The sequence below is a fragment of the Labrus mixtus genome, chromosome 8 (assembly GCF_963584025.1).
Source record: "Labrus mixtus chromosome 8, fLabMix1.1, whole genome shotgun sequence".
In the NCBI taxonomy this organism is placed as follows: Eukaryota; Metazoa; Chordata; class Actinopteri; order Labriformes; family Labridae; genus Labrus; species Labrus mixtus.
This window is the reverse complement of record NC_083619.1, coordinates 13305310-13324331: the sequence shown is the minus strand read 5'-3', so window position 1 is coordinate 13324331 and position 19022 is coordinate 13305310. Positions and strand designations below refer to the sequence as shown.

General features: G+C 41.2%; 1 protein-coding gene across 7 annotated transcripts in view; it reads right to left on the bottom strand.

Moving 5' to 3' along the window:
• LOC132979004 (receptor-type tyrosine-protein phosphatase S-like) overlaps nt 1–19022 on the bottom strand; it is a 71658-nt gene that overhangs the window by 28676 nt on the left and 23960 nt on the right. For all 7 annotated transcript variants that reach the window (XM_061044434.1, XM_061044435.1, XM_061044437.1 and 4 more), the window contains exons 5-6: nt 10715–10903; nt 2310–2420 (exon numbers count right to left, since the gene is read on the bottom strand). In XM_061044434.1, the coding sequence (XP_060900417.1) occupies nt 2310–2420; nt 10715–10903 (300 nt within the window). The remainder of the gene's footprint in view (nt 1–2309; nt 2421–10714; nt 10904–19022) is intronic.

Genomic DNA, 19022 nt, shown 5'->3' with positions numbered 1-19022 from the left:
AAAATACTATTTGTATTTTTTGTGTGTGGCATTGACAGGCTGAAGCTAAATGCTAATTCAAAGTTTAAAACAGGCACAACGTCACTTTCAGAGCTGCCTTGTTGATTTTTTACCAAGCGCGCTATTGACTAGCTAATTGCTAAAATAAAGCCTCAAAGAAGCAAGAGTTTCTTAAAACTACATTGTTTTGTTTTTTTCAGTATGGCATTGACAAGCTAAATAATAAATGCTTAAGCTAAATGCTAAAAAAATAAATAAAGCCCAGCAGTAGCATAAAGCTACATTGTGTATTTTCAAGCTAGTACGGCATTGACTGGCTAAATGCTATAATATAGCATAATAGTGGGAAGAGTAGAAAATAATTATAGAGTCCGTGAGTAATGTGAGTGAAACATCTTGACGAGAGCTAAAGCTAGCTAGCATTTGCTGCCAATAGCTGCTGCTCATATCAGAAACAGTACAACTTTCACAGTTAGTCCTGAGGAAACTTAACTCTAAAAAGGAAAATTTTTATACTTTAATTTTATACTTACTAATTTGTAAGAAAAACTATTTATGATTTTTTTCTGTCGAAAAGTTGCAAATAATGCTTTGATGTTAATAAGCGCAGAAAACAAATGTGGTAGCCTAATAAATGTACCATCTCACTGGGATGTTTACCGTATTATTGATTAATTCATGTGTTTATAGAATGTCATTGGTCAAAGTTTAGCTAATTTAATTATTTTAAACAGTTCAGTAATTAAGTTTATTAAGTGGAGTACCAGTAAAAAAAAAAAAAAGCTTCTCTTTGATTTGTGGTAAAATAAGAGTACCTATAAATGGAAATATACTCAGTTCATTTCCACTTCTGTTGAAGTGATTGCTCACTTACCATCTTTGGTTGATATTGAATTTGGCAAAAGTAACTGAAGCTTCTCCTACAAACCTGCACAACAAATAATGGCTCAACATAGAAGGGCAAGTACAAGCATGACAGCGAGTGCAAGATTTCCATCAACAAGTGCTGAACTGGACAAGATGTGATGCCATGGACACACATGAAAACACAGAGGCAGAAAAAATAGGGACAGTTGCAAGACATGACAAGACAGCACATTCAATATTATCACAGTCTGAGCATATCAATAGGTGTGATCACACTGTGCCATGCTTTTGTGTCAGTCCGTCAGTCCACAAACATGCAAGCGGTGCTCCTTTCTCTTTCTCTCTCACTCCTTCATGCAAACATCGCCTCGTTTTAATCTTCCAATTCTTGGGTCTCCATGACAACAAGATCATACCATGCAGAAAACATTGATCGGGGAGTGAAGGCAATACCAAGGGTTCTGCACACAAGGCCCCACAATGCAGTCAATGCACTCTGCTGCGTAGGCAGACCACTTCTTCATCATCATCATCATCATCATGGTAGAACAATCAAATCTTAATTTTTTCAGACAATATCACTTCACCTTTAAATCTACTCTGACGTCCTTTAAATGTCTTTTTGTATTTTTTCTTTTTTGTTTCTCTCTGTTTCAATAAGTAAAAATCTTTCTGAAACAAAGGAGCAACAAAAGAAAAGAAAGAGCACACCAACCTTCTCGAAGCTCTGAGGTATGGAGGGGGGTTGATGCAGAACACAATGACGTGAGGGGGAAGAGAGAGAACGGGGAAACACAGAGAGAATAAAAACGGCCAGCGCAAAGCCACTCGCACCTATGCATCACTCTCACACACACTCACACACACACACACACACACACATACATCTCATACACACTCTTCTAATAACGCACTTCAAATAGAAAGAAGAACTTGACATTGGTTGTGGTCTTTCAGCCAATCAGCACCCACAGTCCAAAATTGGATCCATTAAACAGGGATCAAGTGGGTGCCACAATGTTTAAACATTTGAATTAAATCTGGATTGTTTCCAATTATTCAGAAGTTCAACCAAACTTGTGCATTTTTTTGTGCATACTTTTCTCTTAATCTGCCTCTTGTACAGAAACCATTTTAGTAGACAGATCAGTGATGTTGCCATGCAGTTAAACCGAGGTGTGTCCCTAACTTTGTGTTCAGTTTGATTCTATAGTATGGGATCGCACCAAGGTTTAAGGTGGACTTGTTAAAGGTGGTTGTGAGAAACAACAGAGTCAACAAATACTGCAGACAATGAATGGGTTAGTAGTACTTGTTCACAGTAAGAACACAGCTATGGAAAAGAGATTATTTATAGCAGCACCTTAAATGTAGGGATTTTCTGCCTGTTTTGTCCTGCATGTGTGTGCGTGATGTGCACGTGTTATGTGATCATGTTCTACCTCGCACGTAGAGGTTGGCAGGGGAGGAGTAGCGCACGCCTTGGGAGTTGGTGGCCACACACTCATACTTCCCTTGGTCGGTTTCCTCGCTGTTCTCAATCTGCAGCGCTCCTACGAGGCACAAAGTGACACACAGAGAGAAAGAGGAAGAGACGAATAAAGATGTTTAGTTGAGTTTGCAGAAAAACAAGGTCCCTGATGCTGTCTGCTTTGCATCTTCTGTTTTTCATCCTGCAACATTTGTCTGCTGGTCTGTTTCTGGTCAAGTTTGACCTCAGGCGCATTGTCTCTTCTTTAACGTCTGATGAAGTCAGTTTTGTTTTAAATCTTTGCTGGGCATCATCTGAACAGCACGTGCTCTTAAAAAGCACCAGTAAAATAACATTGTCTGATGCTGTCTCTTCCCTCAAACAAGAAATGGTAACACATTCAAAAATCCAAAATGTATTCCAAAAAGTTTGGAAGCCAAGTCCCAAAATGACTTTTTCATAAACTTCTATGACATTTAAAGGATCTTCTGTTGTATAGTTTTTAAAAGCTAGTGATTCCTCTCCTTCAGCACTGCTGCGGTGAAAAAAGCCTGTTACAATCTTGGCAGTTAACTGGCAGCAGCTACACAACTTCCCCCCACGGCAACAACCCGACGATGCTCTTTAACTTCTCAACTTGTTCCTTTCACTTCTTCAATTTTTATCCTCTTCCCCTGATCCCACCATGGTAAACAGTGTCTCCCTAAATGTGCTATAATTACACACAGCCCTTGTCAGGTATTCTTTTGTTTCTGTGGCTTCACACAGTGCTATTCTCACTGCTTTTTTTTTTTTTTTTTGCTAACAGCCTTTTGAATTACCAGCAGTGATTTTTTTTTTGCTCTTGCAGCCTGCTCTGTCACATTCATCTCATCTGAAACTGACTTTGACATGGAGCCTGAGGAGGAAGCACAAAACCATGGATTACACTCTGCTGCAAGAGCAGAGGGAAGAAAAGACAACGCAAAACGCACACAACACACACATATAGGCACATTGATTAACTGCACAAACACAGGACAATATTTGTATCAGATTGGGAGGCTGGGAAAAGGCATCTGGCTTATAATTGATGTAAGAGAGATATAAAGATTTAGAGAAAAACCGAGCACATAGTATGTTTGTTCTTTGACGTTGATTTTTCACTTTAACATTGCAGCACAGTGTTTAGACTCTTTACTACAGTAAAAGTATCAGAACAAGGCCACATCCTAAAAGACATCAACTGATTTTATAATGGGAGATATTAAATAGGTATTAACAAACAACAACAAACAACACCAACGGTTATTTCCACACAGTCCAAAATTTAGATAGATTTGTATTTCTATCAATACTTTTAAACACAAGTTTAAGCATCAGATTTTTTTTCTTGGATGTTCAGGTTCTTTAATCTACTCTGTGCTCCGCCCCTCAGGTTTTGAGAACCAATCAAAAAAAAAAAAAAAAAAAAAGTAGAAGAATGTATGAGCCAAGCATGCATGCAGCCTTTTTCACCTAAAATAAATTATTTCTGTTTCTGATTGTTAGCTGATATGAAACGTCTATAAGGTAGAGCAGGGATGTTACAGACACCAGATTTAAATTCTGAGGAGAGAAACAGATTTAGCTGGAGGTGATAGGCTTAATCACCAGTTTGACAATGAATTTAATGTAACGATTTAATTATATGTAATAGTCCTGCACTCAAGCTTGAACAAAACACCATCAAACCATGTGCAATGTAAGATAGCCCATTAAAGTGTAACAAATGATGTCTTTAATGACTTCTTTCCGGGTTTAATTGCAGAAACAATGTTACATTCTGCTTGCATTAGAAAACAGAAGAAAAAATAAACATGAATATTAAAACAAGCTTAGATCTCGACTGAAGATTTTTTTCTCTTACAAACTACATGTCACAACTTAGTTCTTAGACGTTTTACATATTTTTAAAGATAATCACATGCTTTGTATGTGATATGTTACAATTTAGACAAAGGCAGAAGAAATCGTGGATAAAAGAGTGAAATACTGCCCTCTGACATGTTGTGCATGATTGTGTGGAGAAGTAAAGCATTTAAACACGTGTTTAAAGCTACACAAAGATTATCTGATTATTCAATAAGTTGATCTGCAGAAGATTGATGCCTGACATCATTGGTTCCTTTTTCTTAAACAGGAGGATGTTTCCGGAAAGAAATGTTCCTTCAGACATTTTACAGACAAATCTAGTTATCAACAAATTAATATTGAGATGATTGAGAAGGAAAATGATCACCATGTTGCAGCCCTATACTCAAAAATAAATGTAATACTTGAGTTCATATATTGACATTTTTTTCCCTCCCCAGCAGACACAGACGGTACACATGGTTTGTTATCCTAATGGAGAGAAAAGCTTTCACTGATTAAACCTTAAAAAGCCGACCAGTTAAGCACTAAAATGCTCCACAGAGAGGAGTGTGAGTGTGTGTGTGTGTGTGTGTGTGTGTGTGTGTGTGTGCGCATCCCTACATTAGCTGATCAGTACATGCTGAAGTCGAAACCACTTGTTTTTGAGGCTCAGAGGGAAAAGTTTAACTTGTTATGCGATGCAAGGGCATAAGAGTGTGAGAGTGTTTAGTTAGATGAAGCCCTGCTAGCTGGAGCTGTCATCCATTTGCTTCTGTCTACAACATTACATGAAAGAAAAAACCGCACGCGCCCTCCTCTTTCTCTATCTCACATTCCCCGTGGTACGGGGAGATAAACAGGAATGAATTATCTGTTCTACAAGCCCGGCTCCCCTCTGAAGAAGGAGAAAGAAGCGAGAGGAGAAAGACAGAGTGGAGGAGAGATGGAGCCGGACAGGTGGAGCTCTGAAAACAAGAACTCATCTGGCAGCTGGAAGCAGCTCATATGGCTAACCATCAACACAAATTTGAAAATCCGCAAATGAAATCTTCTTTTATGCAAAACAAGCTGTTGCTATACGGTGTTCAGTATATATATATATGCACAATGTCACCACGTATGCCTAAACAGACGGATATCTGGCAACAAGCGTAATGGCAGTCGTGAGGAGAAGCAGGACAGAAAGCTATAAAAAGTGAGAGTGAGAGGTAACAGAGAAAAAGAAAGCAGTTTGTTAGTGAGTGTGCTAGCTGCTGCTGACAGACCCAGAATGAGATGTGACTTCAGTAAATTGAGCTGCTGTGAAATTGCAGAGGGTGTATTATGTCTTCTGGGCAGAGACTCTGCCGATCGGGTAACAGCAGATACTGCTAACCTGATCGCTCTGCCAGAACATGTAGGTCAAACAGATCACCTGGACTCTATCTCTCCCAGGGCGTTTTAACTGCGGGGACCGGACGTTACTAACAGACACACTGCAGTTATTTATACTGCAACATATTGACTTAAAGCTCCTGTGAGGAACTTTTAGTTTGTGTTCATTTTGACGCCCCCTTGTGGACAAAGCAGTACCCTTTATCTCTCTTGATTTTGCCACTGATGTTCTCTTCGTGTTTGTAGGTGATAAAGGGGCATCGATATTTCTGTCGGTCTCTTTCATGTCTGAATATCAGCATAAACACAAGACATCTGAACACTACATGCTAAGTCACTTTGGAGTTTACACTACTTTGAACTTATTTAGACTTGAACAATCTGTCCACAATCAAATATCAGATAATTGAATACAACAATTTGTTCTGAATTTATCACTCAATGAAACTTTTTTTTTTTTTAAATCACTGCATAACCTGCTGATGTCTTAGTCTCATAATAGGGTAAATTGAACCTATTAAATCTATGCAACAGTTTCATCCTAAACTGGATTAATTGTAAAAAAAAAAAAAAATGAAGCAGATTAATTAATAACACAAATAATCATTAGTTAAAGCCCTTAGTTGGTTTTTTCTACATTTACCCAAAAAGGACATCAGAGCTCGATAAGCACTTTGTATGAGTGTTTAAGTATGACACACAACAGGGAAAAAAAACATCTTTTAATTGCATATTTTCTGTCAGTTCTTATCTGACATATCTGTGAAAGGATTTCCTTTAGAAATAATTCTGGATGTCCACCAATAATAAATGACTTGTTTTTTTTGGCCAGTGTCCTAATTTCCCATCCAAATTTCACTTAAATCTGTTTTGGAGAGATCCCGCTGACTAACAAACAGATGAACAGACTGCACCAAAAATAAAATCTCTGCAGAGGTATTCAGTGCTGAAAATGAAATACTTTGAGTCAGTCGTGATCAAAGAACCAGTCTTTTAAAAAAGATTCCTGTTCAGGTCTACCGTTTATGTTTTTTAATTAAGATATGCTTGTTTACTGTGAAGCTGATTTAAATAATCTTTCAGTTTTAAAAACATTTCCCCTTTTTGCTTTAAATAATAGTGACCTACTAAATAGTGACCGTTACCATAACCACGACCTGATCGGATCCCAGCAAAGACAGGTCCATCCATTACCCAGCATTCCACCTAAGGGTCCATATTGCTTGCCATCTGTTACAGCAAGGGTCTACGAGGGCTGCTAAGTGCTTAGGTAAACTCTCCAGATCTCATCCCAAATGTCAAAGATAGACGGATCACTTGTCACAGCTCTGCTCACGCACATCCAAACCAGTGCAGCAGATGGCATGGAAAAATAGATGGATCCCTCAGTCAAGACATAAAAATGTTTGGAAGTTCATCTCTATACTGCACCATATGTTTGCACCCACAGGAAGCTGGCGTTCAAGACGGTCACCTTTTGGACAGTTACCTGCAGAAGGCGGACACCACCGATGATGGATACTTATGGGTTTTAAAGTGGCTAAGAGTTGTCTTTAGTGGGATTGCAGCCCAGCTATTCTCAAAATCATTTTTCATCTTGACCCATATGGGCCGTAAAAATATTTCCAGCAGAGAAAGAAAAGGAAAGACCGAGAGAAAACAATGTTTGCAGCCCAAAACAGATCCCTGGCTGCGCTCCAATGAGAGCTGGCAGCCGTCCACTAAATCAGAGGCGCTGCTTGGAAGGTGCCCTCATTAAACTGATTTTAAAGGAGTGTTTCATCCATAACACATCTCGCTGCTATTTTGTGCCTTAGCTTAGGTGTAATTGATTTCCTCCAAGTCATTTCACCGCAATGTTCGGTTCATTATACAGTGCATTTTGTTGTTTGGCTTTGTGATGCTTTTGGTGATTTGAAATCCTATTAAAGCCTGCGGTGAATCGGACTCAGCCCATTTGTCTTGCGACTGTTTCATTGATGTGAAATGTGGCCTAACGTTGTGTACCGGTGAATCAGTGTCATGTTTCTGTGTGACACCCTATAGAGGGCAAAATGAGCCTCAAAACACACCAAGTGAAACTCATTGTGATGGATTGTTAAATTATTTACAAATTTAGAGCTACAAAAGTAAGTATTCACAGCGCTGTATAGGAATGAAAATAAACTTTAGAAAGGAGTGGAAGAAAAAAATAGGCCGCACAGAAGTTTTTGAAGGAGCTTCTTTGTTTTGTAGCTCCAAGGCCACCAAAGCTTTCTCATAAATTATGAGCCGAGAATAAAAAATGTTTGCATAGTGTTTATCACAATTAGTAGTTTATAAAACAGTCAGTACACAGTTCCCTCTGGCATGTACCTTATGTTCCTGACAGCAGAGCTTAAGTTTTGGGTCTTCCTTGTGAATTTATTGTCTCATACGCCTCCAAGCAGCAGCACGACTTTTCCCACACAAACTCTAACCCACACCAACTGCAGAGCATTACACATAGGAAATTACACTTCACATACTCTCTACCACACAGTGTAGGTATTAAGGTATTAACACATCAGTATGTTCCTGGAAAATATAACAGGAATGGGTGTAGAAGCTTAAACTGGGAGAGAGTGGGCAACAACTCCCTTACTTATCTGTTAAACCCGCCCCAAAACCGTTATTGGCCAATCACAGCAACATGTCATAGCAACCTGAAGGCACAGCAGGCCTCACAAGTTTTGGACTTCTTAATATGTTGAATCTTTCTGAATGGCACTGATGAGCGATTCTCCACCCATTTAAAAGTGCACTTGATGGAGCTCATGAAGGCAGCAAACATTAGCACATACAGAAAGAATAACATCATGTTATTTCCAAGATCACAGTACACGTCATTTGCTTTTTTTGTACCACAGATGACATTTGGAAACACTCTGTCCAGGCCTGTATCAGCCTGTGTATGGCTGTAGATGGTTCCGGATAGACCTATTTAACGTTAAGGTCTCTGTGCCGTTCTTTATTGGATTTGATCAAATTCCAGGAGCCTGTGCCAATCTCGTTATCCGTAATAGCATTATGTTAGCCAAACAAAGTCCTCATCCTGAAAGCCTTTTTTTCTAGTAGTTTTCTTCCCTGTTGCTTTGGTGATTTTTTTATACATCTTGATCTAATTTTGTTATTTCATACTGCACTGTAGAACTAAGGCTAACAGCTTTCCAATGCAATAAAGACAATGTTGAACCTTTGTTTTAATGTCGTCTACAGTGAGTAGAGGACAAGTAGATGTGCATTACATGTGGTGATATGTAACCCTTGGTTTATATTTGAGATGCTTTTCCTTTGTTTCTGATGTGAGTCACATTAGCAGTAATAGACCAGCTAGGTCAAACCACTGGATGTATACAGAGATGGAAGCGTCCACTCATCCTCCCGTTGTGGCTTGAGCAAGAGTTACATGGTAGGCTGTACTTACTTTTGACCTTCTACCCCTTCCACTATAACTAAAACACACATTAACTTCAAAGGTCCCTCAGATCGGGCAAGTCCACGGCAAGGACAGATTCTACAATTCGCTTAGCTTCAGACGCAGATAATCAAGGTCATGGAAAATGTAATGAATTTTATGTTAGTGGTCGTTCTGTTAACGCTTCCCTTTTCCTACTCTACTCTGCTAATAGTGCACGCTGCACCATAGGAGCCAACAGAGCCGTCCATCATGGTGTTAAACCCCCTTTTGTGACATCAAAACTATCTTCAAGACTAAAGTTCTCTGAAAAATGTACTTCCGGCATGATAACAAATAACTTTAAAGACTGTAACCATGTTCGAGGAAAATTCATTTGACATGTAATTTGGCTTCAGACTGATGTCCTGTTAGTTGACATGGAGGAGGTGGAGCTTATGACCTTTACTGCAGCCGTAAGAAGGGGAGCCGTATATGTTTTGGCTTTTACTTATTTTTAGAGCCATCATGTCTTCTATCTTTTTTAAATAGTCGGTAAAACTAATAAGTCCACTTCATGTTGGCTAAATCTGATATTAAAAAATACATGTTTTGTGCTGAGCATAAGGCTCGTTAGGCACTGAAACATTAAAAATCAGGAACTTTTAGACTCTTCAATCTGTTAAAACAGGTTTAACTGTGCACACACACAGACGCTTGCACAAGGCTGATGGAGGGCACTAGTGATCGGTGAAGGCTATTGGCCGACAGCAGGGAGATATGGGAGCTGGCAGGACGCAGCAGTACTGAGAATATGGATGAAGCGACAGCAAAATGGTTTCGCTTCACCATCACTTTCATTCCCCCTGAGGACGGCTGAGAGGGAATGGCTGAGAAAATACGCGTCTGCCTTCTCCAGGAGACACTGTATCATCCATACAGGAGAGCATAAACAAAGCTGAGCAAACTGTCTTAAACACAAGATGTTATTCTTCTGTTTTCATTACTCGATCCGTCAGCACAAACACACTTTTTCACTCTGAAATGCAAAAGAAAAAAAAAAATCCTTCTTTTCCCTATTACTGTCCCTGGCAAAGTGATTTTATATACAGAGTTCATTTCACACTCTCTTCGGGCTGGGCGGCTCAAAAGATAAGAGAAGCATTAGTTCAAATCCTAATGTGGAGAAACTCCTATCACTATGCATTGATTTTGAAATCGGAGCAAAGAGAACTGTGGTTCTTTCTGAGGTGGATTGATTATTTCATTAAGCATTTATTTCAAAGTAATTTGACTTTATAGTTGTTTATTAACTTTTTCAACCCACTTGTGTATGAGACTTTTCATTTTAATGCTGCTGTTGTTTGACATTTATGATCCACAATGGTAAGAGATTTCTCCCTTTTAAGTGTCATCGTTCTCTAATCTTCTCTCCCTAATGTTAATAAAAAAAAAAAACAGCATTTTAATGGCTTAAGGACGGCACAATTATCCTTTTATAAAAATTGGCTTTAAAAAGGTTTTACACCCCCAAAGGATGCAGATAAACTCAGAGAGGAGCATGTAATCCCTCAATCCTAATTAAAACATGATAATCACCAAATTTAGAGCAACAGGGATTTTACCTGATAGCAATGCTAAGCTCTAGATGCACTGTTTGTTTACTTATTTCCAAATGAAATTATCTGACAGTTAATGCTCGTCTGTCCCACCTGATCGGAGCTGCTTGATGCGACCCTGGCTGGAGCTGGGGTCCACAGGCAAGAAGTCTTTGAACCAGGAGATCTCCGGGTCCGGGATGCCGCTGGCAGCACACAGCATGGTGGCCGTCCTTGTTCGCTCCACTACCTTCAGCTGGGGACCCATGTCTATGCTGGGAAAGCCGAATGGCAACAGGTCCTCTGAAAGGATGCAGACAAAGAAAGGAAAATGTAAAAATACACACATTCAGCATTAAAATTCTTCTTCTCATGACGTCATAAATTGGACTAACTTTAATTCAATTGTGAAGGATAAATTGTAAGAACGTTGATAGTAGTAGGTCTGGGGTATATAAGAGATGGAGTACTTCAAGCTCAATGCTAGCTTCAACATATGGGCTTTTTGTGTGTTTTCTTTCAACCAATTTAATTCACCTTAAAGCATTTGGGTAAATGTAGTATACAAATGAAGTGGACTGGAATACATCAGCTTAATGTGCTAACAACAAACATACGAAGATAAAAATTTCTGGAAGGGTGACAGTTCATTTTTTTCATCATAGTGTCTTGGTGTGTTAGCATGCTAACATACATGTAAGCAGTAAACACAAAAAGAAAGCCGAAGCTAAGAGGCTTATTCATTTACAGTGGGTCGGATTGGAGGGGGGGAAGGGGGGGGGTGACTGAATTTGGACAGAAAAATAATAAACATTAAATAGCTTTGGTTGTGGAAAGGGGCCGGTAAAGAAGTCTGTGTACATGGCCCGCCCAGAATCATGAAACACTCCTGCTGATATCAGCATAACGTGCTGGTCATAAACCAGAGCAGACAAAGGACACATAATGGTTCCAGATGACAAGTTATGAGATCATATTGAGATACTTAACTCAAAGCACCCTCCCCCTCACCCCCCACCAAGCAAATTCTGAAATATCAGAGTGTCCTGAAATTATCTATAATATGCCAGGTGTTCATGTGTGAAAAGGGCTATTCTTAATGATGGAGCAAAGTCACTGGGACCATTTTAAACAATAGTGTGCACTCAGTATTTTGATGACAGTTGAGCGTTTCTAAACACAAATGGCTGGTTTATCTGCCAGAACAGAGATGGAGTCAACCCTGCCACACATTGAATGTTTGCTCACTGACAAAGTGATGTGAGAGCCACTGTCACCCCCCCCCCCCCTCCACCCACCCCACCCCTTAACATCTGCAGGCCTTTGAAAGCAGAGCTGCCGCTGGCGAGGACAGCCAGGCTACAATATCCCCTCCTCATCAAAGCTGTGTTTTTCCTTCCTACAGCTAGCTAGTCATTAGGTGATCTTGTAGGCTGGCAGAAACACAGCTAGGTTTTAATGTGTGTGTGACAGGCCATTTCTACAGGAGGATAAACACACCGCCCAGTCAGCAGGAGGGACTTAAGTGGCGACACACAAACACAGCCACACAGTACTTTCCTCACCTAGAAACACAGGTGTTTGGTGGCAGTGGCAGTGAACTGTGAGTTTTTTCCGTGGTGTTGTGTGCTTGTAATGATTCTTGTCTAATATATATGCAGAGAGCTGCTCAGAAACAGCAGCAGCAATTAGAAGCTGGGATCAAGAGGAGGGGCAGGGCACTGGGGGTAATAAGGACTTGTTAGCAGTAATTGTAAAAATGTAGCCACGATTAGAGAGGCCGATCTGGGATGTGTCTGCACGCGCCTGGATATGTCTGATTACGGCGGGGGGTGGGATGGGGGTGGAGGGGGGTCACTGGAGAAGTTTGTGTACATATGTATACATGTTAGTTTCTGTAGTCATGTTCTGATTAGCATCTTCAAAGATTTATGCAAAGTGTAGAATAATGTACAGAGACACATCCACACATGTCCTGGAAAGTGTGTGCATGCAGAAAAGCAGTTGCTTTCTATGTTATGTACACAAACACACACACACACACACACACACACACACACACACACACACACACACACAAGCACATTAACACCCACTTTCTCTGCTGAATGGGATTAAGCATCTTGGTGACAACAGTCCAGATGGCGAGACACGTAATCAAGCATCCATCAGCCTTCCTGCTTCCTCCTCGCCTTACCCTTTACCCACTCTCTCTCTCTTTCTCTCTCTCTCTCTCTCTAACACACACACACCACCCCCATACCTGGGACTATAATTATATATTCCACCTTCCTACAGCAGCAAAGCAATTACCAAGATGGTAATTTGCTCGGCTAATAAATCAAACTTGCCGCAGCCTCTTGATTGTTAAGCACAACAAAACACCCTAAAAGTTTGCCATGGCTCAAGCACAACATGTCTGATAAATCTGGAGCCAAACACAGTCCAGGACGCAGACCACAGCCACGTCAACATGTCTGTGTGTTTTTTCCTTCATTCCTCTTCTCCTCCTCCTCCTCCTCCTCCTCCTCCTCCGGGCCCCCTGCTACCTAACCACATGACAGAACCGTACCATCTGCTTCCACACACTCTGCTGTGGGGATGAGAGGCTGAGTGGAGATAGGATCTATCGCCCTCTTTTCTTCTCTCTTTCCACAGTCATCAGCGTTGGAGAGACAAACCGTCAGATAGGAATGTCAAGCTGCTGCTGATGGCAGAGGGGAGACGGGGAAGGAGAGGAGAAATGTCGCAAAAGGCAAGAGAGCGGATCAAAGCTTCAAGGAGAGCCTGGTGATTAGAATGAATGCAATATGTTTAGAGCCAGTGGTGTTCCAATGCCAGATTTTTCCTGACCGATACCAATTCCAATTAATGAATCTGAAAATCATCCAGTACTGATGTGGGACATAAAAAAATAAACAACAGTACAGTGTATCAAAAACGCTCCATCGATGAGATATGATTATTGTAATTTTTGTGGTGCCTGGCTCAGGGAAAGCACAGAGACTTGAGAAATAAATAGATAAATCAATCTGGGAATAAATTCAATTTCTGAGTGGAGAGTGTTAGATTTATTTAACACATCCCTATCACCTTTGTCTGCTAAAGAGGGGATGGAGAGACGCCGATTTATAATGTGAAACTGCTTTATTCAGTGTTTTCAATGCTTTTTGTTTTTGTTGTGGAAGGAGACCTCTGCCAATGATTGGGGTATGTTTAAAACTTCATCAACAATCAAAGATAGAGAAATGCTGACATTAACACAAGCAGAGCGTCTACAAATAAGCTGAGCTAATGTCAGCTAGTTAGGTTAGCAATCCTTCCAACATTAAATTCCTTGTGGCAGTAAAGCACTTCTTGTTGTGTAGGCTACTATTTAAGATGGGCCTCATTGAATTTACTTTGTTTTTTGTAAAACGTGTTGATTTTATTCAAGGCTAATAAATAACAGTATCAAAACAGACTGGTGTATTAACAATACCCCTGCATGCATTTTAGGTAGTATTTAGGCATTACTGATACTGGGATTAGTATTGGTACCACTACAGTTCGGCTCAGATGGGGATCATGCTACATACTGAATTTTTTGCTTGAAGCCAAGAAGGCCTAAGTTGATGGAGGACAGTAAATTGACCCCCCTCCCAGCTCTAGCCACATTTCCACTCCTGTGCCGACCGATCGATGCTAATGATCCCCCTGAATGGAGGCCACTGGTACGGCCATTGACGAAACATGGATGAAGAGAAAGAAAGAAGAGGGGGGAGATCGAAAGGGAGGTCGGGAGGCCAGCTCCCCAGAGGAGAGGAATATGCTGGGCCTACATCTGCTCCCCCCTGCCCTCCCCAACCCCACCCCTCTCTTGAGAGGGTTCAGATGGTCTTTTTATCAGCCCGCTGGCCACTACATGGACTCCCTGGCTGTTAATTAGAACACGCCACTGCAGCGGACTGGGGGCTTGTGCAGCAATGTGTGTTTGTGTGTGTGTGTGTGTGTGTGTGTGTGTTCATGTCTGTTGGGGGGTCTGGATCTGTATTCCAGTCAGGTCTTTATCAATGCTGCAAATAAAAGGTGTAGGTGGACCTAAGACTGAATCACTGGAAAGTGATATGAGAAACAAGGAGAGATGGATGGATATATTTTTAGATACTGTTGAATAGGAAAAACATGTAATACAAATATATCCTAATACAACAAAATGCTGTTTTTAGGTTTGCTGTAACCTCATTAAACAGACCTTCTTCAGCAGTTCTCTATTATGTAAAGATGCAGTGGGCTTTTGGAGGCATTTTTCTTGAAAACTAAAATAGTCTACCATATAAATTGAAACCCAATACTGAATATACCCATCACATATCAGTGTTCCCAAGGTGACATCTCTTAATAGCTTGTTAAAGGGGCCTATATGTGAGATATCTACTAGATTAAATCATAAAATGAACTTCCTGTATCATCCGACATGAAGGAAACACGTTGTATTGAAATGCTTGCTTCTCGGACAACCATGCAGCAGCCAGTATGTCCTATGTGCTAAATAGTCCGTTTTTGCTTTGACCAGAGAAACTAAGCGATTGTAAGGCATCCACATGACTATTTTGGACATCCCTTAGTTTGCCAGGCAAACGGCAAACCAACAGGTGTTGCAGCGATGAGAGCGGGCAAGTGAACTGATATAACTGATTCTACCCGAACTAAAAAGCCTCTGCATTTTTCTAATAAGCTCTACCACCAGAAACGTGCTCAAACTAGGATAAATATTGGAGATGCTTTTGAAAAATGAAGAGAGGTTAGAACGCAGAAAGGTTTCAAGACCAATGCAGAGCAGGCTAAACCCTGAAGCTCCATTGTCCGTGACACGGCACATTGACTGTAATAGGAGGGGCGGGGAGAGACAGTACTCTTCAATGTTTTGAATTTGGACTGCAGTACCCATTTTAGATGCTAAACCTCGGAGTTACATATTTCTCCTTTAAGAGAGAAAACATGTCAAATGTGAACAGTGTGATGCAGAAGACTCTCACAATTTTGGGACTGGAATCAGCACTATATTGTACGGAGAAAATATCCATTCATCATAAGCCATCAAGGCTGTATTTTTACAAAAACATTTTTTTTTACCCTTGACATTTTGAGTCATCTGAGTGATCTGGGGTGCTCTCTTCCATTGTGTCATGTCACATAAATTATCATGTTACATTATCATTTGTGCTACCTGGGGAGAAAGATTTATTCCTACAGAAATAAGAAGATCTTTCTCATGCTTTATTATATTTTGTATGAGAAGGTCAAGTGAGCTTTTCTCAAAGAGGCACAGAACACTAAACAGTCCCTCAATGAATTCAATACACTTTCACCTTTCAGACATTTTTAAAACTTCCTATCCTGTATTTGTAAATGTTTTATATAAATGTAGTCTACATTTCATTTTGATAACTTTATTTAAGCTAAAACTTGATAGAAGCTTATTTCCCATCATTCTTTATTGTGAAGTAGCTCTGAAGGGGTGCCAGTTTAGCTCGGTTAGTAGAGCTGGCACGCCATAGACGGAGCTAGAGTCCTCGAAGCATCAGCCGCAGGTTTGACTCCCGATCTGGGCCCTTTCATGCATGTCTGCCGCACTCTCTTCTCCCCACAATTCTCTCTATTTAGCTTTACTATCAGCAAAGGCAGAAAGGCACAAAAAAGTAATAATAATAATAATTTTTAAAAAATCTTACTTAGAGGGGATTTATAATTTAAGTCAGATAAATCCTGATTATTTAAAGGTGAAAATAAATACAGGTATGTTAATACATGGCAACTTGGGCATATAATATGCGTATAAGTAGAGAAGATAGACTAAGATTTTACCAGTAACAATTTTTTTTATAATAGACAGAAAGGTACAAGAAGCACATTGCCACACTGCAGCACATATTCTGCAGATAAAGCAGCAGACAGTGGTACTGGACACTGGAGTACAGTTCACTGGAGAGGAGAAAAGGAGCTACAGGTATTCAGCCAGGCTCCTGGATGAGTCAGCCGCAGCTTGAAATAGATTCTGCGGGCATGGCCTTGATCACACTTTTCACCAAATGAATCATTTATCAAACACAAACACTGCTGCCCAAAAGTACTGCTTATTTTTCATCTCCTGTTTAAATTGATAAGACAGCCTATGGAATAATGAAGCGTGTGTATATAAACACTGTGTGTGTCAACACATTGGGGGGAACATTGGCAAGGAACGACCAGCACTGTTCCCTGGGGCTTTGTGTTTTTGTGAGTGTGTGTGATTGTGTGCATGAAGAGGGTGAGAGCGTAAATTTGGCCTGGTTATGTTTGCAGAAGGGCAATCAGGCCCTCTGCCCAAAACCAGGCAATGGAGCCAACCGAATCTGGGCAAATATGCAATTCATGCGTCCGTGTGCACACAAACACACACCCACACGTATACAAGGACATACACACACAAACACACACACTCTCAAAGTAAAACATAAAGTGCATTTGATGCAAACAAACAAACATGAATCCAGGTTTTATCCTTTTCCTGGCTGCCTTTGTATTTTTCTCTCCATCACCCAAACACAGACACACACACGCCCCGACACAGGAAATTATCATTCGTCCTGGTTAAGAAACAGGTTGTCTATTCATCTTTCAGTCTATTTCAGTGGGGAACGGCCATGTGCATGAAAGAGGCCTGAATAAAAAGCGATCTCAGGGAGCCTGATTCAGGATTAATCTGTCGGTGCTCTTCAGAGGCTGTAATGCTTTGACTCCTATAGACTGCAGGAGGGCTGGAGGGGGAGCACTTTAAATGCTAATGGCCCTTTATGATAATACATCACAATACAATGCACAATCAGACTTTGCATCATAGATCAATCCCGTCAAAAATCCCCCATGTGTCCCCATCGTCCCGAGCCCCTCTCTGGCTCTCCAGCAGACACAAAAAGCGTGATGATCCTACACACAAAACTCTATTAAGCACAAACACGCATAAAGAACAGACTGCAGGAAAACAGGAATAAAAGGAAGGAGGGAGTAAAAACAGTGAAGATGAGGGGGTATATGATGAAAGAGCCTGTTCTCCACTCCAGGAGTGTAATCCTCTTGCAGGCTGAGTTGATGCTCTCAGTTGTTTCCAGACCGAAACGCTGCTTGAGCCGCCGGCCTGCCAATGCAGCAGACGCCCGGGGGAATCACTGATCTGACTCTGTTGTTCATTTGAAGGGTGTTTGCCGTGGTGGCAGAACATCTCTCCTCCCCCTCGCCTTCTCCCCTTCTTCCCTCCTCCATCCCTCGCCTCCCTTTTCTCCTAAAATGGGACACTGGGAGGTGGGTATAATCAGGATTACTCTGCATAAACCAGTCGCACAGACATGCACACGCACACAAGTAAACAAAGAAATCCATGTGCCTGCACACATAGACAAAGATAATCATTAAGGTTGTGCATGCATGCTCACACACACACACATATAAATATATCTATACAGCTGCAGTGATGAGAATCCCTCGCCCACCAGAGGTTTTCAAACATGCAGAGCTGCAGATATTCACATCTCCTTTAAGCAGAACACAACTGCAGTGTCCATAAAAAGCAGTTGGGGTGGAAAGGGGATGGGGTTGGTTCTAAAGGCGTGAGGGTGAGGATGAGGATGAGGGGTTGGAGCGGCAGCAGAGAGCCAGTAAAAATCCAAAAGGAGGAGAGAGAGAGACTGGGGATAGACAGTGAGGGTCGGGCAGAATAGATTGCAGAGAAAATGAAAGAATGAATAAAACAAGAGAGGAGAAATTAGAAACGGACATCGCTGTGAGCCAAAGACAGAAAGATATAGTGGGGGGGGGGGGGGGGGGGGTAATGAGATGGGGAGGGTGATTTTGAAGGCACAAAAAGAATGATCTCTCCGACCATAACCTACCACATCTCCATCCATTAGGCAGCCTACACGAGCAGCAGCCCATTTCCTGTGGCCGACCACAGGCCCCTTACAGTGTACCACGCTGCTATTAGTGTCGGTCAGCCGTTGCACAAAATGATGCGATGAAACACATCAGTGGAAGGAGAAGGGTTTTTTGGTGGGGTGTGTGTGTGTGTGTGTGGGGGGGGGGGGGGGGGGGGGGCGGCAGTAATGGAAAGCCTCTTTTCTACCTTAGTGCTTGTTGGACCTTTCTCCAATGAACCGTGTTTTGAAAATAAGAGACTGACCTGATCACAGATTTCTCTGCACTTAACAGCATTCCTGGATAACGTAAGGTATCACACTGAGTACCTCTCAGCTGGGGTGATTTGGAGCAAGAGTCAAACAGTCAGAAGAACTGAGCTGTGTTATTTTCAGGAATAGATTCGTTGGAGATGATGATTTCTTACGTCTGCTTATATGTTAGATGAAGGGGCGGCTGTAGCTCAGCGGTAGAGCCTGGAAGCTCTCAACCA